We start from the raw sequence: 23,466 nt of genomic DNA, 5'->3' as shown, positions 1-23,466 counted from the left end.
TAATACACTAATGTTTAGTTTTAATCTACACCATCCATTTAATCATCTATCCACCTCAAGGTAATCAACACCGTCCGTTTACTCATTAAAATGAATATTTTCATCAATTTTTTCATAATATCAATATTTTTGAATCACAGCTGCTCTGCAAGAGAGAGAGGGAGTACATTCATACAATTCTCAACAACTGCTCGGACAAAGAGAGGGTAATGATTCATTGCTTCTAAATCATTTATTTATCATGAATTCTTGATTAATATTATTGTTTATGTGTTTGAATTTGAAAGTTTAATTCTTTATATATGTGACAAGCTCAATGTTTAATTCTGTTTAAACTAATATGTGATGATCTTAAATTTTGATTTTTTTATTTCTTCTTTTATATGTGATAGGCACAAAATTTGATCTTTCTTGGATTGAAACCGTGATAAAGCTTGAATCTTTATAAGAATAATGAGCTACAAAAATGTTGATCATTGGAGTAATCTTCCTGCAAGGCTTTTTATATTTATTGCACAAAGGTTTAGTTTTCTTGGCCATTTTTTTCGATTATGGAAGAACTCAGCTAGTGATCTCGAGAAGCCTTGTTTACCTCCCGCCAGCTTGCCATTACTTAGTGAAGGTCACAATGATTCTAACAATGTAGAAACACATGATAGTGGTTCTGATTTTAATGGTTGGAGTGATCTTCCCCCTGAAATTCTTGTTCTTATTTCGCGGAAGTTTAGTTTACTCAGTGATTATTATAGATTTATTGCTGTTTGCAAATCATGGAGGGATTCAGTTAGTGAACTTGAGAAGCCTTGTTTGCCTTTAACAGGAGTTCCATTTCTTTTTCTTGCTGAAGATGTTGCTCCTGGAGCTATGCTTGCATATGACCCCAGTCAAGAAAATGACAGGAATGATAATATAGAGTACCACAAATACGATCATAGCAAAAATTCAGTTGGTAGTAGTCGTGGTTTGTTCAGTCTTTTAACCCGTAAAACATACTCCATTCACTTACCAGAAGCTGCTGGAAGACTAGTATTGGGGACTAATAAAGGATGGCTCGTAACTCTAGGCAGAGATTTGCAAATAAACCTCTTGCATCCGCTGTTGAACCACCAAATCTCACTTCCTAACATGCTTACCTTTCCTGATTGGAATTCCTTCCATAAACGCTATGAGCCTGAAAATGCTGCTGACTTTTATATCCGGAAAGTTGCTGTATCTTCTAATATACTAAATGAAGATCCAGCTTTTCGCTTATATCATCACCACCCAAGCCCTTCTCCTACTGTTATGACTATATATGGAAGTAATTCGATTTTAGGTTTTGCTAGATTGGGAGACAATGTGTGGACAGATGTGGACGTTTCTTCGCGCAACTTTGATGATGTTGTTTACCATGAAGGGAATTTTTTTGCAGTAGATTGTCATGGGAGTGTATTTGTGTGTGGCATTAATGATGAAGGAGGAGGAGATATCCGAGGAACAGAAATCGCATCGCTTAGACCTACTAAAGAATGGGACAAAAAGTACTTGGTTAAATCAACATCAGGATCTAGTCTTTTGTTACTTGTGCGGTATCTTAAGAAAACGCTGATTAAATACCGCACAACTAATTTCTCCGTATGGAGGTTGGATATGGAAAATTCTGAGGCTCTTGAGAATATTTCATACACTTTGAAAGAAGTGAATGACTTGGGGAACGAGGCTTTATTTGTTGGAAATGCTTCATCCACAGCTATATTATCATCAGAAATCATAAAGCCAAACTGCATCTATTTTACGGACGACCACCGAGAAGGCTACTACCGTGATGGAGGCGGCCATGACATGGGGATCTTCAGCATGGAGCATCACACAATTGAACCCCATTTTCAAGGAAAATCCTACCATCCCATCTCGCCTCCACTTTGGTATATTTGATATGCAACAGCAAAGTCGATCTGCAATTTGATAATCTTGGCACGACACTGCATTTTTTTCATTCTGTATCATTCCCGTTTAGGCAGAGAATTGTAATTTTGAACTTGAGTACTTGGTAACTATTGTATTGTTTTATGAAATAATGTCATTTTTTAAAGGAAGAATATGGTTGCTCTTTGTAAATTAAGTTCAAGTATGGTACTTTTATAAATTAAGTTTTTTTTAAGTGTTATTCGCAGTTTATGCTAGGCGGCTTCAACTAATTCTTTGACTGGAAATGAACTCAATTGCATAAAGGTCTGGGCCATGTTATGTAATGCCATAGACATTCTGTTGTCAATAATCTTATGTTGCAGGCTTCTTTGAGCTGGTATCTATTCTGTTGTCAGATGATTCTGTATGTGCATTATCCATATCATGTATGAGCATTGACAGCATTTTGGCCGATGATGCTTTGGATTGTTTGGAATATTTTTTAATTAGAATGTTTTTTAATCTGAGGCGTGTGTTCTAATATTTTTCTGGCATATTTATGAGGATGTTGTTTGAGGTTTTCAAGTTATGTCATTATGTAAATAGTGTGCATTCTTGTGCTTTATATCAGGAGGAGCTTAATGTTGACTTTCCATTATTTGAGGTAAAATTTTAATTATATAAATGGGACTCCAAAATAGATTATTACTGTAGAGGGGAGACGATGAACTATGCTTTAGTTGACAAGGTTGAATGATTATATTCATTCATTCTATTAACTCTAAATTTAGGGAACAAGGATACTTGTACCAGAAGAAAAAATCACTTAACATCCAGAAAAAAATCTGTTTGATCTGATTCATTTAAGAACCTGTAAAAAGGCCTTCTTTCTCGATGTGAAAGAGTTAGATATATGTATGTACATTACATATAATTTGAGTTGATAGTACTATACTTTCTCTTTAGGATTTGCTTGCCATATTTCTGAATCTGAAATTTTCTTTATTATAGCTCTCTACATATGGAATTTATGTTCTGTATAAGTGGATCTATTTTGTTGCAGTAACTTGTCATGCTTGTGTTTGTAGCTAGAGATGGTGGTGCTTAATCTATGGGGTTTTCTGGGGACGATCCTCGTGACTGTGGTGTACAACCATTGTTTTGAGTTACATATTTATTTTCTTTAGAGCTAGTACATACATGTTAGAATATTCAAACCCTCTAGAAGAATAATAATTACTGTTGGTTTCTAGTAAAAGATGAGTTAAAATACACAGTCATGCAATCCCAGGAAAAATGGTGTGCTATGTTAAATTTGTCAAACTAGTTTTATTATCCAGAGAGTTGTGTATGTATAGTATTATGTATAGTATTAAGAGAAACATGTACGTGGCACTCTAATATTTACATGCAGCAACTAAATATATGTGAACTATAGAGCAGTCTTGTTTAAATCCTATAATTAAGGTAGGCCGCATAAATAACAAAGCAAGCTGGTCATGAATAATATAAATGAAGCCTAAATAAAAGGTGGCTTGTCTAGCGTGTTGAAGTAAGAGATTAGGTCAGCAGTAGCAGCTTTGTACTCTGTATAAATACTACCTGCATGCATGTTGTAGTAGTATGTAAGTTGTATCTTGAGTTGTAAAGAAAAGAGGTGTAGCTTTGTAGAGAAAGAAAAGAGCTGAAGCTCTTGTAAGAAAAAACCAGCAACCTGTGTGTAAACACTTTTATATATATAAGTTGTATTTCTATTATTAAAAAATAAAAGTAATCTCTTATTATTGTGCGTTTATTAATATAATTAAAAGCTTTTAGTGTAAAGCCCATCCACGTTTCCAACAATACAATACTAACATTTATATACAAAGAATCTAGTGATAGTCAGGACGTCATAGCACTCAAGGAAGCACTAGACCTGTAAAATAATAATGAAAGAACTTGGCTATAAAAGCTTTCTAGATTTTAAAACTGGATCCCTGCAGGTTTTTGATCGATTTAAGGATGCTTTCTAAATCCTTAAAGCAAGAGATCCTGAAGATTTAAAATTTTCGTATGGAGGAAATTAATCAATTAGGTACCTTCAATAGCCCAATAGTATGTTGGATCAATTTACATTCATTGTACTTTCTGGCATGATATATTTTGTTTTCTCATCTGCTTAACAGGGTTGAAGCTTACGAGCCTGGTTGAGGCTGCTCAGAATTATCATCCGGTTCTAGAAGAAAATAGGAAACTGCGCAACGAAGTCCAAGATTTGAAAGTTGTTTATGCTCACAATTATATTATCTAACATATCCGTATCATTATATGGCAGGAAATAATTTCCTAATAGAATTGAGAAAGGGAAATAATTTAAGGGGGCGTTTGGATCATGTCCAAAATAGAATTGAGAAAGGGAAAGGAGTAGAAAATAAAGGATTGATCTAGAATTATTTTAATTGCTTGGTTCAGATCCTGAAACGGAATAAAAACCTTATTTGAGTACATTTATTTTTTGATTTTTTAATATTAAGCGATCTCAATATATTCAAATGTATTGTATTTTTAACAATATAATATATTGGTATTATAAACTAACATAATTAACTATTCAATAGCACCATTACTTTTTTTAATAAATTAACATATAAATTTATATCAAAATTATTTTTAATTTATAAAAACTAAATAATTTTTAATTTTTAAAATTAATTTTGCATATTGATCTAATTTTTTGGTCAAAGATTTAAATTACAATTGAAATAAAAAAACAAAAGTGGGAGAGAGAGTTCAAATATCTACTGCGGTGGGGAATGGAGTCAGAGTAATTTGGGGTAAACTTACGACTAAAAAAGGGAAAAGGAAATGACCGTTTTTATTAAACAAATATCAACAAAGGGAATGAGCCCACTTATTTTAATTTTCCTTTCCCTTTGTTGAATAACCTGTAAAAAAACGCCCCCTAACTTGAATTAGTCGGAAGCATTAGCACTTTTGTTTAAATTTTGTTTATTTAATCTTATAAATTTGAAAAAACAATAACCAATTAATGAGGAATTAGCATACCCACTCCCGCGGTTCGTAGTCTAATCCCTTATTTCCGAGTTTAGAATGGATGGAAAATAAGTGCAGAGTAAGTAAAATTAATTTCACTTTCACTCGTAATTATATCCCCAAGTCTTTTAAGAAACGAAAGTAATTGAAGATTAATACAAATTTGACATATTTTCGCTTCAAAAATGGGATGAAAGTATTCTATTTCTTAATCACTTCCTTCATTCTCTTTTAAAAACTCGTGAGAAAAGCCTAAGTAACCCCCTTTTATATTTTTTTTAAGAAGAGTGTAAATAAATGAGGTAATTCATTATTTCTAAATTGAATCTTTTTTCGCTCAATTGAGAAATAGTAAAATTGACATTCTCACAGTTACAGTGATCAACGTTTTTCTATAATAGATCTTTAGTTAAAATTAATACATAGTTGAAATTAACTCAATCTTTTATTTTATTTTTTTATTTAACTTTCTAATTTCTTTCTTATTTATTTGAATTTCTCTCAATTAATCTATTATAATAAATTTTCTACATATATGTCACGTCTTTCAATCCAACCGACAAAAGCCCAGAATTTTTTGTCTATATATATGCAAGTTTTGAGTAATAGCCATAATTTTTATTGTATTCCTTGAGAGCTGTTAACTTCCCGTTATAAATAAATGATCTTATCATAGATCCATTGTAGTATTGGAATGTATAAAAATGGAAACAACAACCCTATGCGCCATTGAAATTGTATAATAATGAAAAGAACAACCCTATAAGCCTTTTTTTTTGCATCTCGTTTACTTATCAAATCCGGCTCTACAATCTAGTTTGATTTTGTAGTCCAAGTAATCCCGTTCATGACGTATGTGGAATAATAGTAATTATTGAAACAAAAAATTTATGCAAACAATCGAAATAATAATGTCCCCACCAGTCCAATGCATAAAATCTTTGTAGTATTTAGAATCATTCATGAACATCACTATAAAAATGATTAAAATATTTACGCCTTCTCTATAAAGTAAAAGTTTCTAACAGGTATACACCATTGGTATGGTGTCTTTGGACTATATATTTTTTTAAGGTAATCAAAAATTGGATCCCAAAACCGTTTCGAAATGACAAGTGACATGTTCTGATACGTCATAATGCAATTAATGAAATAAATTTCATATATTTACATCAATCTCACCAAATAAAATAACTTAAAATGATATATCACGCACATCATTTTGAAACTATATTTTGGACTTAATTTTGGTACCTACCACTACTCATTTTTTTGTAATTTGACTGTTCATTTTTTTTACTTTTATAATTTAACTGTTCTTTCCTTTTTAGAAGTATAGGGTATTAGAGGAATCATGATTTGAATCGCTATTTTTTTCTTTTATATGAGGATAATCACAAATAAAAATAAATAACATGTACTAAAGTTATAATATTCCACAATCAAATTTATGTAAGCTTTACTTGATAAATTCCTCATTTTAAGTATAATTTTTTTCATCATCTTTTTTAAAGAAATGCCTAAATTTCCAATTAAAAACTAAAATTGCAACTAAATATTTGAACGTTTTTTTAATCTAAAATAGGTCTCCAATATTTTATTATATTAATTTATTATCTATTAATTTGGATCAATAAAATATGATATGGGTGAATATTTAATATTTATATATGATCTTATAAGCCATAAAGTAAAGATAAATAATTATATATATGAATTCAGGTCCATTCAGGTCTGGACCGGATTTTTTCAAGTCTAGGATCGGACCGAACCGAAGACCGGATTTTTTCAATTATAAGGACCGGGGACCGGACCAGGTATGTTCGGTCCGGTCCAGGTCTTGGACCGGTAGACCCGGTCCAGTCCGGGTTACAGGTCCAAACCGGAATTCTGTGCAGCCTATACATCAACAACTCTATCATTATCAGAAATTATAAAATTAAATTGCATTTTTTTATGGACGATAACTCGAAACGCTAAATAATTTATGTCTTAGAGTAAATTAATTGCATAGGTTTTGCATTACCATTGATATTAATTTTTAACAATAATTTTTTCAAAAAGTTCTAATACCCAAATAATGATTAAACTAACTTTCCACTAGACTTTCGTGACACATCATATACGCATTTTAAATTTGTAATGGTCTACATTTTTTTAATAATTATTCTTATCATTAAATATTTTTTTTCTTTAAAATATCACTTATAATTTTTAATAAAGAAATTATTATGAAATTTGCTTATTTTAGTTTTCTAAAAAAATATTATGAAAAGATGACTTATAAGGTCTCCCAATAAACTAAACTAAGGTGTTACTACACATTTAGAGTGGTGTATTCAATTGACATTTTAAAGGATTTTTTTGAATTTTGAAAATCCTAGGGTATTCAATTTAGATTCTAATTCTTTTTAAAAATTTGTTGTTATTCAATATAGATTGAAAAAAGTTTTTTAAAATTTGGGGTTCAAATTAGAATTTTAAAAAGTACATTAAAATCTAGTGGTATTCAATTTGGATTTTAAAAAATCCAAAAATCTGGTGGTATTCAAAATTCCATGGATTTTTTTGTATTTTATAAAATTATAGATTTTAATGGATTTGCTAGCTTATTTTATATTTTCAGAAATTTTATCAAAATCCAAGAGATTTTGATGGATTTGTAGAAATCACTATTCAAATCAGCAAGACTCTACGAGATTTATTCAACAACTCCGCTAAAATCCGCATATACAATTAAAATCCAAAATCAGCAACAATCATTCAAAATCAATGAATTGTTATAAATACTTTAAAGTTTGAATTGAATACACACTCCTTAGTTTCTAATATAAATTTTCAAAAATTTCTTAAACATAAAAGTGACTAAATTATATGTTTACGATGATTTGGATGCACATACTCATTTTAGAGTTGTATTGGTGTACACTTTTTCTTATATATAATTTTAAAATTATTTTAATTATTATTTATTTTACAAAAAAACTAATATTTCTAAATTATTATTTTTAAAAATTGCTCTTTTGGATTATAAGTAATATTTTGAATATTATCATATTTTAATTATGTTTTTAAATCCAAATTGAATATGTCAAGATTTTGATAGATTTTTTAAATCTGGATAAAATATAATCAGAATTAAATGAAATTATTTCTATAATAGATCTTTAGTTAAAATTAATACATAGTTGAAATTAACTCAATCTTTTATTTTATTTTTTTATTTAACTTTCTAATTTCTTTCTTATTTATTTGAATTTCTCTCAATTAATCTATTATAATAAATTTTCTACATATATGTCACGTCTTTCAATCCAACCGACAAAAGCCCAGAATTTTTTGTCCGAATATATATGCAAGCTTTGAGTAATAGCCATAATTTTTATTGTATTCCTTGAGAGCTGTTAACTTCCCGTTATAAATAAATGATCTTATCATAGATCCGTTGTAGTATTAGAATGTATAAAAATGGAAACAACAACCCTATGCGCCATTGAAATTGTATAATAATGAAAAGAACAACCCTATAAGCCTTTTTTTTGCATCTCGTTTACTTATCAAATCCGGCTCTTCAATCTAGTTTGATTTTGTAGTCCAAGTAATCCCGTTCATGATGTATGTGGAATAATAGTAATTATTGAAACAAAAAATTTATGCAAACAATCGAAATAACTCTGTCCCCACCAGTCCAATGCATAAAATCTTTGTAGTATTTAGAATCATTCATGAACATCACTGTAAAAATGATTAAAACATTTACGGCTTATCTGTGAAGTAAAAGTTTCGAACAGTTATACACCATTGGTATGGTGTCTTTGGGGTAATCAAAAATTGGATCCCAAAACCGTTTCGAAATGACAAGTGACATGTTCTGATCCGTCATAATGCAATTAATGAAAAAAATTTCATGTATTTACATCAATCTCACCAAATAAAATAACTTAAAATGATATATCACGCACATCATTTTGAAACTATATTTTGGACTTAATTTTGGTACCTAACACTACTCATTTTTTTGTAATTTGACTGTTCATTTTTTTTACTTTTATAATTTAACTGTTCTTTCCTTTTTAGAAGTATAGGGTATCAAAGGAATCATGAATTGAATCGCTATTTTTTTTCTTTTATATGAGGATAATCACAAATAAAAATAAATAACATGTACTAAAGTTATAATATTCCACAATCAAATTTATGTAAGCATTACTTGATAAATTCCTCATTTTAATTATAATTTTTTTCAGCATCTTTTTTAAAGAAATGCCTAAATTTCCAATTAAAAACTAAAATTGCAACTAAATATTTGAAATGTTTTTTTTAAATCTAAAATAGGTCTCCAATATTTTATTATATTAATTTATTATCTATTAATTTGGATCAATAAAATATGATATGGGTGAATATTTAATATTTATATATGATCTTATAAGCCATAAAGTAAAGATAAATAATTATATATATGAATTCAGGTCCATTTCCGGAATTTTTCAGGTCTTGGACCGGACCGAACCTAAGACCAGATTTTTCAATTATAAGGACCGGGGACCGGACCAGGTATGTTCGGTCCGGTCTGGTCCAGGTCTTGGACTGGTAGACCCGGTGCAGTCCGGGAACCGGAATTCTGTGCAGCCCTATACATAAACAACTCTATCATTATCAGAAATTATAAAATTAAATTGCATTTTTTTATGGACGATAACTCGAAATGCTAAATAATTTATGCCTTAGAGTAAAGTAATAGCATATGTTTTGCATTACCATTGATATTAATTTTTAACAATAAATTTTTCAAAAGTTTCTAATACCCAAATAATGATTAAACTAACTTTCTACTAGACTTTCGTGACACATCATATACGCATTTTAAATTTGTAATGGTCTAAATTTTTTTAATAATTATTCTTATCATTAAATATTTTTTTCTTTAAAATATCACTTATAATTTTTAATAAAGAAATTATTATGAAATTTGCTTATTTTAGTTTTATAAAAAAATATTATGAAAAGATGACTTATAAGGTCTCCCAATAAACTAAACTAATGTGTTACTACACATTTAGAGTGGTGTATTCAATTGACAGTTTAAAGGATTTTTGTTGAATTTTGAAAATTCTAGGGTATTCAATTTAGATTCTATTTTTTTAAAAGAATTTGTTGGTATTCAATAATGATTGAAAAAAGTCTTTTAAAATTTGGGGTATTCAAACTAGATTTTAAAAAGTACATTAAAATCTGGTGGTATTCAATTTGGATTTTAAAAAATCCAAAAATTTAGTGGTATTCAAAACTCCTGGAAATTTTTGTATTTTATAAAATTGTAGATTTTAATGGATTTGCTAGCGTATTTTATGTTTTCAGAAATCTTATCAAAATCCAAGAGATTTTGATGAATTTGTAGAAATCACTATTCAAATGAGCAAGACTCTACGATATTTATTCAACAACTCCACTAAAATCCGCGTATACAATTAAAATCAACAACAATCATTCAAAATCAGTGAATTATTATAAATACTCTAAATTTGAATTGAATACACCCTCCTTAGTTTCTAATATAAATTTTCAAAAATTTCTTAAACATAAAAGTGACTAAATTATATGTTTAGGATGATTTGGATGCATGTACTCATTTTAGAGTTGTATTGGTGTACACTTTTTCTTATATATAATTTTAAAATTATTTTAATTATTATTTATCTTACAAAAAACTAATATTTATAAATTATTGTTTTTAAAAATTGCTCTTTTGGATTATAAGTAATATTTTGAATATCATCATATTTTAATTATGTTTTTAAATCCAAATTGAATATGTCAAGATTTTGATAGATTTTTTAAATCTGGATAAAATATAAACAGTATTTAATGAAATTATTAAAATTCAAATTAAATAACTCCGGATTTAAAAGATTTTAAAAAATCTAAATTGAATACCATGAATTTTTAAAGATCCTTGAAAATCTTGATTTAATACACTAATGTTTAGTTTTAATCTACATCATCCATTTAATCATCTATCCACCTCAAGGTAATCAACACCGTCCGTTTACTCATTAAAATGAATATTTTCATCAACTTTTTCATAATATCAATATTTTTGAATTACACTGTTGTGCAAGAGAGAGAGGGAGTACATTCATACAATTCTCAACAACTGCTCGGACAAAGAGAGGGTAATGATTCATTGCTTCTAAATCATTTATTTATCATGAATTCTTGATTACTATTATTGTTTATGTGTTTGAATTTGAAAGTTTAATTCTTTATATATGTGACAAGCTCAATGTTTAATTCTGTTTAAACTAATATGTGATGATCTTAAATTTTGATTTTTTTATTTCTTCTTTTATATGTGATAGCCACAAAATTTGATCTTTCTTGGATTGAAACCGTGATAAAGCTTGAATCTTTATAAGAATAATGAGCTACAAAAATGTTGATCATTGGAGTAATCTTCCTGCAAGGCTTTTTATATTTATTGCACAAAGGTTTAGTTTTCTTGGCCATTTTTTTCGATTATGGAAGAACTCAGCTAGTGATCTCGAGAAGCCTTGTTTACCTCCCGCCAGCTTGCCATTACTTAGTGAAGGTCACAATGATTCTAACAATGTAGAAACACATGATAGTGGTGCTGATTTTAATGGTTGCTCTGTTACATATAATGAAGAAAAAGTTGATGAAGGTGTGACATCACGGAATGCCAAAACAGCAAATGGAGTCACACTACACCAGCAACCATACCAGTAGCTCTAGCAGAGTTAGTTACATACACATGACAGCTGGTGCCAGAACCACATCCTCTCTGTTAGACAAAAACTCTGTATATAGTCTTTCTTAGATAGATTAGTGAGTAAGTAACAAAAATGTATCCAGAGAATCATGATATCTCTCTCTCTGATCTTACTCTCTCTCTCTGATCTCTCTCAATATCTTTCTCTAGTTAGCTTCAGCTATTCATAGATATTATTGAGAAAGTAGATGTAATGAAAGATTGTAATTCAGTTTCCGCATTCTTCTAATGAAAAGTAGATCAGCTCTTTTTAGTTTCTTGAATTGTAACATGGTATCAGAGCATCCAGGCACGATTCTGAGTTTCTGAATTTCGGATTGAGGCGTCGTTATAATCATCGATCAGTTCTTCGTGTTCTTCAAGGTTCTTGAGGTAAAATTCAAGTTCTACTTACTTAATCTGATATTGATTAGTCTTGAGCAACAATTGTTATTTCGATTTACAGTTTCTTGATTCACGATTAATGATGGAAATCGTCTTCAAAATTGATACTCTTCAGTAATTTCACTCATTTCATTGAGCATCAGTCTCTGTTTCACTCATCGAATCTGCTCATTTTGTTTCGGTCATGATTGCTGATCATTGATTATTCCTCGATTCAAGTCTATTTCAGTCATCTTATCAATTCAATTGATATTTCTTTGATATTACTTCTCTAAAATGGCTAGTACTAGTAACAATAACAATGTCATTCCAACTGTTGATCCGTCACAAGATCCAACTTCTCCATATTATGTACATCCGTCGGATAATCCTGGAATGAAGCTTGTATCGTTAAAATTTGATGGAAATAGTTATGCTGATTGGAAAAGGTCGTTATTACTAAGCCTAACAGCAAAGAATAAAATTGGATTTGTGGATGGTTCCATTGTTAAGCCACCTCTAGATGATGCTACATACAAAGCCTGGGATCGATGTAACAGTATGATGATTTCTTGGATATTAGGAGTTCTAGATCAGGATATTGCTAGGAGTGTGTTGTATTATACCACTGCTAGAGACATTTGGGTGAATTTAGAAGAGAGATTTGGTCAGGCTTCTGGAACTACACTTTATGAGATCAAGCAGTCTTTGAATGAAATTAAGCAAGGAAATGATAACATCTCTGGTTTTTACACAAAGATGAAGATGTTGTGGGATCAATTGGATTCAGTAGATAGTGTACCAGTTTGTAACTGTACAAACTGTAACTGTGGTTTGACTACTAAGCTGATGAAATCTAAGGAAGATGGAAGAGTAATTGATTTTTTGATGAAGCTGAATGAAGGTTATGAGATGTTGAGAGGAAGTATACTGATCATGAGTCCTTTACCAAGCATATCACATGTTTACAGATTGATTGTGCAAGAGGAAAATCATAAAAAGATATATCAAGGATCACAGAGGAATCCTGAACAGCCAATGGCATTTGCTGCAAACAGAAGGTTCACACAGGATAGGTTCAAACAACAATTCTCTAGACAATCTCAAGGTTCTGATCCAAGAAACAGAACCAGTTCATTTTATTGTGAACATTGCAAAATGCCAGGACACACTGTGCAAAGGTGTTATAAGATCCATGGTTACCCTTCTAATTTCAGAAATGATAAAAGAGCAGCTACTGTGCAATATGAAGAAAATTCTGGAAATAAGGTTGAACTGCAATCATCAGACAAGAATGCTATGTTTACTGCAGATCAATATCAGCAGTTGTTGAAATTACTTGGTAAAGAAAAACTTACTGAGAATGATGTTCATGGTGATAATCTACAGGGCTCCAAGTCTGCACATGTTGCAGGTAAATTTTGTCTCACCTCTGTAAATGGCACTCATTGGATTGTTGATAGTGGAGCTACATATCATATGTGCTCAGATTTATCATTTTTTATTCATATTAATGAATTGAAAGGAAGCAACAATTTAATCACTATTCCTAATGGAAAACAGTCTCAGGTTACACACATTGGTACAGTTAAGATAAATGAAGACATAGTTCTTCATGATGTACTTTATGTACCTGATTTTAAGTTCAACTTAGTGTCTATACCAAAGATTTGCAAGGATGCTAATTGTTCAGTGGTGTTTACTAATAATGGTTGTTTTCTTCAGAGCCCTTCAATGAATCCACTTGCTCTTGGTGAACTAAGAGATGGTCTGTACTACTTGGACAATAAAGAATCCCCAAGAGTACAGGTTACATCTGAAGCTTCTGTAAATAATGTTGTTTTTTCTTCTGTACATACTGTAAATACAAAACTATGGCATCTAAGGATGGGTCATATGCCTGTTCATCTGTTGAAACATATTAAAACACTGGGATGTGGTGTTCTGTGTACACTTGATTGCATCTGTCAAATATGTCCTCGGGCAAAACAAACTAGAAACTCATTTCAACATAGTGTGACAAAGACAACACAAGCTTTTGAGTTGGTTCACATAGACACTTGGGGACCTTACAAAGTGTCTACTTATAATGGATTTAGGTTCTTTCTAACTGTGGTTGATGATTATACAAGGATGACTTGGGTTTTTTTGATGAAGCAAAAATCAGAAGCTGCAGGGTTATTAGAAACTTTTGCCAATCATGTACATAACCAGTTTCATAAGGATATCAAGATCATCAGGAGTGATAATGCACCTGAGTTTTGCGAAGGACAAATGAAAGAGTTTTATAGAACTAGAGGCATACTACATCAGAGAAGCTGTGTCAATTCTCCACAACAGAATGGAACAGTGGAGAGAAAACACAGACATATTTTGGAAACCTCCAGATCTTTATTCTTCCAATCTGGTCTACCTATTGAGTATTGGGGAGAGTGTGTTCTATCAGCTGTTCATTTGATTAACAGAATGCCTTCACAAGCATTAGAGTTTTTGAGTCCATATGAGAAATTACATGGTGAGCCACCAGAATTGTCTTATATAAAGGTGTTTGGTTGTTTGTGCTTTGTTAGCACATCTTCTGTTAATAGAGGGAAGTTTGATTCTAGAGCAAATCAGTGCACATTCATTGGTTATCCTGCAGGACACAAAGGGTACAAGGTGCTTGATATCCAAACAAAACAAATTATAATATCCAGAGATGTGGTGTTTCATGAACAACACTTCCCTTTTCATCTTAAGAAAAACAATCTTGCCCCTTCTCCTTTTTTCTTGCCCACATTTACTCCAGAAAGTTCATTTCTCAATATGGATTTACCTGATGTTTTTCAATATGAAGCCACATACTCAACTTCACATCCTATGATTCCACAAACAGAGTCTACAAATCAATACTCTAATGATACATTTTTGGATAATTCTGGTACTTCTACTTCTGCTGAACAAGAAGAGACAAGTTTAAGAAGAAGTTCTAGAAGCATTAAGAAACCATCTGCACTTCAAGATTTCGTTTGTGGTACTGCTCAGACTGATATAATTTCATCACATTGGTGTAATCTTGTTCTTTATTCTCACTTGCCAGCATCTTTCAAAGCCTTAGTTTCTCAAACTGTCATTGATGTAGAACCAACTACATATGCGCAGGCCTGTAAAGATCTCAGGTGGGTAGAAGCTATGAACAAGGAACTACAAACTTTACATTTAAACAACACCTGGACTTTGGTAGATCTTCCTGCTGGGAAGAAACCTATAGGCAACAAATGGGTTTATAAGATCAAATTAAGGGCAGATGGTAGTGTGGAAAGGTTCAAAGCAAGACTTGTAGCCAAAGGATACAATCAGAAATGGGGCATCGATTTTGAAGAAACATTTTCTCCAGTCGTTAAAATGACTACTGTTAGATGCATCATTGCAGTTGCAGCTCACAAGAATTGGACAATACATCAACTGGATGTTAATAATGCTTTCTTACATGGAGATTTGGTCGAGGAAGTTTACATGTTAGTACCGGAGGGTCTTTCTAATCCATATAATAAGGTTTGCCGGTTACTTAAATCATTGTATGGCTTACGGCAGGCATCTAGACAGTGGTTTGCAAAACTTGTTGGAGAGCTTCTCAAGAAAGGTTTTGTCCAGTCCAAAAATGATTACTCTCTTTTTATCAGAAATGCTAATGAGCATATCATTATTGCGGCAGTTTATGTTGATGACATTATTCTTACCGGCAATGATCATAAAGGTATTAGTGATCTTAAAGCTCATTTGGAAGTCACCTTTAGCATCAAGGATCTAGGAAAATTAAGTTTTTTCTTAGGTATAGAGGTGGGATATGTCAGTTCAGGTATCACACTAACTCAAAAGAAATTCACAATGGAGTTACTCAAGGAAGCTGGAATTACAAATTGTTCATCTAAAGTTACACCACTTCCATTGAATTTGAAACTAAGTGCTGATGATGGAGACCTTTATGCAGATCCTAGCAATTACAGGTGTCTGGTAGGAAAATTAAATTTTCTCACACATACAAGACCAGACTTATCATACACTGTACAACATTTGAGTCAGTATTTACATAGTCCTAGAGTCCCTCATTATAGGGCTCTTTTACATGTCCTTCATTATGTGGCATCAACATCTGGACAAGGAATCTTGCTGACAGGAGGGGAGCAATTAACCTTGCAGGCCTATTCTGACTCTGATTGGGGAGCATGTCTTGATACTAGAAGATCCATATCAGGTTACATCTTGCTGTTAGGAAAGTCTCCAGTAAGCTGGAAATCTAAGAAACAAAGTATTGTCTCTAGAAGTTCTTCGGAAGCCGAGTACAGATCAATGTCTTCTGCAGCCTCAGAAATTACTTAGATGGTAAGAGTACTTGCTGAATTAGGTGTGACAAATCTGAAACCTGTCATATTACATTGTGATAATCAGAGTGCAATTCATATTGCAAAGAATCACGTTCATCATGAACGTACAAAGCACATTGAGATTGATGTGCACTTCACCAGGGATAAAGTACTAGAAGGCTTGCTTCAACTTAACTATGTACCTACAAATGCTCAGCTTGCTGACATCTTTACTAAGGTCCTTCCTTCCGGACAGTTTCAGACATTGATTTCCAAACTTGGCATGACAAATTGACATTCCAGTTTGCGGGGGGCTGTTACATATAATGAAGAAAAAGATGATGAAGGTGTGACATCACGGAATGCCAAAACAGCAAATGCAGTCACACTACACCAGCAACCATACCAGTAGCTCTAGCAGAGTTAGTTACATACACATGACAGCTGGTGCCAGGACCACATCCTCTCTGTTAGACAAAAACTCTGTATATAGTCTTTCTTAGATAGATTAGTGAGTAAGTAACAAAAATGTATCCAGAGAATCATGATATCTCTCTCTGATCTTACTCTCTCTCTCTGATCTCTCTCAATATCTTTCTCTAGTTAGCTTCAGCTATTCATAGATATTATTGAGAAAGTAGATGTAATGAAAGATTGTAATTCAGTTTCCGCATTCTTCTAATGAAAAGTAGATCAACTCTTTTTAGTTTCTTGAATTGTAACATGCTCTTTGTAAATTAAGTTCAAGTATGGTACTTTTATAAATTAAGTTTTTTTTAAGTGTTATTCGCAGTTTATGCTAGGCGGCTTCAACTAATTCTTTGTCAATAATCTTATGTTGCAGGCTTCTTTGAGCTGGTATCTATTCTGTTGTCAGATGATTCTGTATGTGCATTATCCATATCATGTATGAGCATTGACAGCATTTTGGCCGATGATGCTTTGGATAGTTTGGAATATTTTCTAATTAGAATGTTTTTTAATCTGAGGTTTGTGTTCTATTATTTTTTCGGCATATTTATGAGGATGTTGTTTGAGGTTTTCGAGTTATGTTATTCTGTAAATAGTGTGCATACTTGTGCTTTATGACGCGAGGAGCTTAATGTTGACTTGTCCATTATTTGAGGTAAAATTGTTATTATATAAATGGGACTCCAAAATAGATTATCATTGTAGACGGGAGACGATGAACTATGCTTTAGTTGACAAGGTTGAATGATTATGTTCATTCATTCTATTAACTCTAAATTTAGGGAACAAGGATACTTGTACCAGATGAATAAATCACTTAACATCCAGAAAGAGGTCTATTGATCTGATATCATTTAAGAACTTATAAAAAGGCCTTCTTTCTGGATGTGAAAGGGTTCGATATCATTTAAGAACTTATAAAAAGGCCTTCTCTCTCGATGTGAAAGGGTTCGATATCATTTAAGAACTTATAAAAAGGCCTTCTTTCTGGATGTGAAAGAGTTAGATATATGTACGTACATTACCTATAATCTGAGTTGATCATTATATACTTTCTCTTTAGGATTTGCTAATTGCCATATTTCTGAATCTGAAATTTTCTTCATTTATAGCTCTCTACATATGAAAATTATGTCCGTATAAGTGGATCTATTTTGCTGCGGTAACTTGTCATGCTTGTGTTTGTAGCTAGAGATGGTGGTGCTTAATCTATGGGGTTTTCTGGGGACGATCCTCGTGACTGTGGTGTACAACCATTGTTTTGAGTTACATATTTATCTTCTTTAGAGCTAGTACACACAATACTAACATTTATTTACAAACGCCAGCATATAATAATATGCTCTGCCATTAATTTTTGTCGCTCTTGCTATAATTTAACCCAAAAATCAAACACTTTCTCTAATTTCTCTAACTTGGGTTTATAATATTTGCTTGTTCATCTGAAATACAGGAGTAAAACCAAAGTTAAACCAAAGTTTGAAGAAGTAAGTCTCTATCTATCATGACCCACATTTCTAAATTTGATAAAAATGCAATCTTAAAGTGATTTTTGTTGGTTTTTATGTGTGTGTGTATTGGAGGTGTTTGATAATTTTGTTTCTTGAAATGGGCAGGGATGGCGCATCCTAATAATTGGCTTAGAGGACGGGCAATCTCATCTTTGAATATGCATCTCTAATCTTTTCTTTGTTCAATGGAAAGTTATATGATCAAATTGTAAGCAATAGTTGATCATACCTGGGCTTTCCCTTAAGTAGGATATGGTGGTGGAGTAATACAAGGCACTACAAGCGAAGCTGTTCTAGTTGTACTTCTGGCTGCCCGTGACAACGTTTTAATAAGAACTAGAAAAGATGCCCTTAAAAAGCTTATGGTGTATTGTTCAGATCAAACTCATTCCTCTTTACAGAAGGCATTTCAGGTACATCTACACTTTTCACAGTGCAGTATGTGATCTCTTCAGTGTTTGAACCATATGCTTTAAGCATATATTGGGGATTTTGATGGTTTATCTTTGTCATTCATGAACCTATCTAGACAATCTGGAACATATCTATGACTGTAATGATGGTTCTGCAATCATTATGTGTAATATTTAGATAATTTTGCAAACACTGTAGATTTCACATTCTCTTCCTGCAATATTCCCAAGATCTCAAATTTGCTTAAATTAGTAAATCAGCACTTCTGCTTCCACTCGGTCACTTTTCAGTGTTGCTAAGAAGATTCTGGATGAGAATATAGAGAGAAAAAATGGAGATATTCCTAACCTATGGAACTTAATATTGCACTTTGAACTTTCATAGCGTGGCACCAAATTATATTACTTAAGTTATATACCTAAGTTCCCTTCATTGTGTTTTGTATTTATACTAAAATTATACATGTTTAGCATGTACCCTCTTTATTGAAAGTGGTAGTCCAGGAGATATAAATCATCATTTTTAACTTCATGACTTCGGGTCATATTAAAATTTCTGTGTATAATTATATTAATATGTTAGTACTTGGCTGCAGCAAAAGTGTGCTTCCAAGTTTCGTGAGGAGAAGCTTCAGGCAAAGATAAAAGTACTGGAAACACTTGCAACAGAAACCACAGAAGAAAATGAGGTGCTCCTGTTGTGACTGTGCAAATGGACTAAATATTTTTTTGTGCAAGCGTAAAAAACCGCAGTACAAAAAATTTGCTTCTTCTGTGCGGAACTGTTAAAAAATAGGAGTAATTTATGGGACATAATCTGTGGGATGAATCTCACTCTAACCTATTTGGATGTCTTCACTTTCTTTGTTTAATTTTTTTAAGAGAGTAGTCTTTGTACTATGGGGCAGCTAAGAAAAACCTTATATCATTGTCTTGCTCAGTTGCTTGTATTATCCGATAATTTTGCTTGTTGCATGCAGATTGAGAAGATGGAAATTGAGAAGAAGAAAAAACTTGAAGAAGAAGATTTAGTTAGGCTGCGGAAGCACAAAGAATCTAGTGATAGTCAGGTCATAGCACTCAAGGAAGCACTAGCTAGACCTGTAAAATAAGGAAAGAACTTGGCTATAAAAGCTTTCTAGATTTTAACACTGGATCCCTGCAGATTTTTGATTGATTAGTATATATAGATTATGATTATATAATGCTTCTGGGGTCATAATGTGATAATTTTTTATGCACACTACTCAGGATTTAAGGATGCTTTCTAACTCCTTAAAGCAAGAGATCCTGAAGATGCAAAATTTTCATATGGAGGAAATTAATGAATTAGGTACCTTCAATAGCCCAATAGTATGTTGGATCAATTTACATTCATTGTACTTTCTGGCATGATATATTTTGTTTTCTCATCTGCTTAATTAACAGGGTTGAACCTTACGAGCCTGGTTGAGGCTGCTCAGTGATAACTCCGGTGAGCGGGCGGCTCCGTCCGACGCCGTTCCTGAATCTTCTGGGTACGGATGAGGTGTAGCTGTTGGTTGGGCGCCTGCAAAACAACACCGGAAGGGGGGTTTGGCTCTCACGGCGCCTCCGGTGTAAGAATAAGAACAGGGTCTTGGAGAAGATGAAGATGTATGTATGTATGTAATGTAATGTAGAGGCTGCTGTGTGTGTATGGATATGAGAGAGAGAGTGAGTGCGCAAGAGTGTGAATATTTTCCAACCCCTAAACCCTTCAGCCTTGGGGGTATATATAGCCCAAAGGTAGGGTTTAGGGGTAGTTACCTCTAAATCAGGGTCGTTGGATCTTAGGAACGGAGGACGCCTGGCTTGGGTGGATTGCTTACACGTGTCCAGGGAAGGACCACCTTCAGAGTGTCCTAACGGCCTTCTGACACGCGCCGTGCTTGTCTGGTGTGTTGGTTGTTGATAGCTGTCATAGTCACGTGCCCACGTACCCTTGCTTGGCGGGTTGTGGGATGTGCATGTGCTTGCTGGGACCTCCCTCATGGTGGTCTTAGCCCTGATCCGGATCCGGGTAGGCAGGTGGGTCCGGATTCGGGTCATAAGATGGACGTGGGTCTGGTCTCTCCATTTGGTTGTTCTGGGAGAGGGGGGTCTTGGTCCATCAATCGAGTCTGGTATCCTTTAGATCCAGGTTGATTCCTAGCCGGGTCTCTTATACCCTATCATTTTGTTAGTGTAGGTGCCCTAGAGGCAATATATTATTATTTTAAATCTTTATGTCAGTTAATCATTCAATAAATGTATTTATTATGACCTTAATTACTGCGATATTTTGTTAGCATAATAAATATCCTTAGAATCATGATACAAATTGTATAGTTTAAGTACATGACTTGTACTTGAGATTATATAATATATCATATTCTTAAAGGTCCATAGTCGAGTATTATTATTATAAGACAATAATAATACATAGATAGACTAGTATGTTGTTTGACAAGATAACCACATCTCATTGGTTATAAGTATGGGGATACTAAAGTCAATACATAGGTACATGTGAGAGTACATGGTACTGGACAGACCCAATGTGAGATTTTTCAGGTTTAATAAAGTCATAAGAAAGACTCACAGTGATAATGGTGTAACGATCCTTTGACTTGAAATCATTATATTTCTATACGAGGATTAATATACTTTGACTACATTAAAAGTTACTTTTGATCGGGTGATGATAAAAGTGGACATCGGGTATATCATGAGTCGTATGAGAAATATGAATGATAGATAAAGGATTTAACCCTCCTATAATTAGGAGAGATATTATTGGCCTCTTGATTGAGTGAGATTATGAAAGCATGGTCATGCTCAAATAATGATTTGTCTTAATAATCTACTCATGGATCAAGTAAACCCGGATTAAATGTTGAAGAGGATGACTAAATACATGCCTCGAGTTTAATCTATAATATGTATGGTTAAAGAGATTATATTACATGAAAAATATTAATCACGAAAGGTTTTGTCTAATCACGATTTAATTATTGTTTAATTGGGTAACAATCATGTATTACTAGATACCGCTCATTGTTTATAATTTTATTAGAGAATAAAATTATTGTCAATTAAATAATAGCCTATAGGGTCGCACAAATAGAGCACTTTATGGAATAGTTAATTTAAATTATGGATTTAAATTAATTGATGATTATTTGAATTTTATTATAATTAAGTAAGACTTAATTGAGATAATATAAATTCGAATTAAAAGGAATGTTTTTGCCCATAATAATTAAGTATAACTTAGTTATTAATTAAATAATAGAAATTCATTTTTATTATTTAATCCACGTTTTTATTATTTAATCCAATACCTACTAGGGTTGGGCTTTGCTATTATGGGCCTTTTTAATCAGCCATTATAAATACATAATGATAGGTTAAAGAGGCTTGTACGTTTTTCGAGAAAATCCCAGCAGCAAAGAGAGGCGGAGGCAATTCAGATCGTCAAGAAGGAGGCTAGTACATCCATTCCGTAGTCAAGTTCGTGAGACGTTCTTGAAGGTGCTCGTGTGGATACCATAGAGGTGTTTCTCCGAGAGGTAGACACAAAGTGTGATAGCTAGGATCTCCGTTGAGTTCGTGAAAGTTAAGCTCTTGAAAGGTATGATTCGTTATCTTCATAATCTGCCCATAATTATACATGGATCCTGTTTTTGGGTTTCAAAATTTTTTTGTTTTATTTACGTTTATCCGCTGTGTTTTATGCCTTCGGAACCCAACATTGGCATCAGAGCTACGTGTATAAGGGGCTGATTTGGTTACGTGTTTACTGTATTTTTACAAGTATGCATGTGTGATGAGTCTGCCATGATAACAGTTATGTTATATGAATGATATGATGAATCTGTTAATGATCTATATGATGATACTAGTATGTTTAAGATCTGCCATAACTCATATGTATGCGATCTCTTAAAATATGTATACTGATACATGTTTTTGGTAACTGGGATATGGATCGTGTGTATACTGATACATGCTTCTGGAATAGTATTCTGATACATGTTTTGCTAGTATTCTGATACTTGATTTTGTAAAAATTTCCGCCATCGGGGGCTCGCTGCCCCCCCCCCCCGAACACCCCCCCAGCGACCTCACCGCGGAGGTCGATCCGCGTGCTTAGGGTTTCGTTTTTAATTTGTGCTTATGACATATGCTTTACTTATTTATTATTCTTGATTGGATCATGATAAGTGATAAATAGTATGTCATCTTTATATGATCTATCATGTTCTTTAATGGTTACTTGAGCATGGTGCATAGTTATGGCCTTAAGACCTTAGTTGTAATGGTTTATTCTTTTGGTTTGTAATAAATACGACTTGCATGTCGTTTTCTATTTGTAGTTGTTTTATCTCGAATGTAACTCGAGTTCTTTTGTAAGTTCATTAGTATAATTCTTAATGTAACATCCAAGAAGGACAATGGAAAGAGGAGGCATCCTATGGAGGCCAAGGAGACAATGGAAGTAATAGAGAAGACATATGTAATAGTTATTTTTACACCATAGATTGACCTTAGAAGCATTATGAACTTAACTGAGTCATCATAATAAGGTGAATATAAACGGTTATATTCAACTATTATGAACTTAGAAGCATAGAGTTTGGTTAAAA

The 23,466-nt window shown here is 32.6% G+C and overlaps 2 protein-coding genes across 2 annotated transcripts; both read left to right on the top strand.

The window, feature by feature from the left end:
* The first annotated feature begins 453 nt into the window (after window positions 1-453).
* LOC141701760 (putative F-box protein At5g55150) lies at window positions 454-2,017 on the top strand. Its single transcript, XM_074505403.1, has one exon. The coding sequence runs from the start codon at window positions 454-456 to the stop codon at window positions 1,912-1,914; it is 1,461 nt and encodes a 486-aa protein (XP_074361504.1). The 3' UTR covers window positions 1,915-2,017.
* Window positions 2,018-17,851: 15,834 nt separating this feature from the next.
* LOC141701765 (kinesin-like protein KIN-14J) lies at window positions 17,852-21,110 on the top strand. Its single transcript, XM_074505408.1, has 5 exons — window positions 17,852-18,380; window positions 18,510-18,817; window positions 19,414-19,506; window positions 19,798-20,150; window positions 20,246-21,110. The coding sequence occupies exons 2-4, from the start codon at window positions 18,767-18,769 to the stop codon at window positions 19,927-19,929; spliced, it is 276 nt and encodes a 91-aa protein (XP_074361509.1). The 5' UTR covers window positions 17,852-18,380; window positions 18,510-18,766; the 3' UTR covers window positions 19,930-20,150; window positions 20,246-21,110.
* Window positions 21,111-23,466: the final 2,356 nt, after the last annotated feature.

This window comes from Apium graveolens, unplaced genomic scaffold (genome assembly GCF_009905375.1).
Source record: "Apium graveolens cultivar Ventura unplaced genomic scaffold, ASM990537v1 ctg4366, whole genome shotgun sequence".
Lineage (NCBI taxonomy): Eukaryota > Viridiplantae > Streptophyta > Magnoliopsida > Apiales > Apiaceae > Apium > Apium graveolens.
Note: the sequence above shows the minus strand (reverse complement) of the source record. Positions and strands in the feature narration are given on the sequence as shown.

Excerpts from the sequence above, each read along its gene's own strand:
- LOC141701765 (XM_074505408.1), top strand. The coding sequence starts at position 18,767 with ATGGTGTATTGTTCAGATCAAACTCATTCCTCTTTACAGAAGGCATTT. Across the intron at positions 18,818-19,413 it reads CTTTACAGAAGGCATTTCAG|CAAAAGTGTGCTTCCAAGTT; the intron begins GTACATCTACAC and ends ACTTGGCTGCAG. Across the intron at positions 19,507-19,797 it reads AAACCACAGAAGAAAATGAG|ATTGAGAAGATGGAAATTGA; the intron begins GTGCTCCTGTTG and ends TGTTGCATGCAG.
- LOC141701760 (XM_074505403.1), top strand. The coding sequence starts at position 454 with ATGAGCTACAAAAATGTTGATCATTGGAGTAATCTTCCTGCAAGGCTT.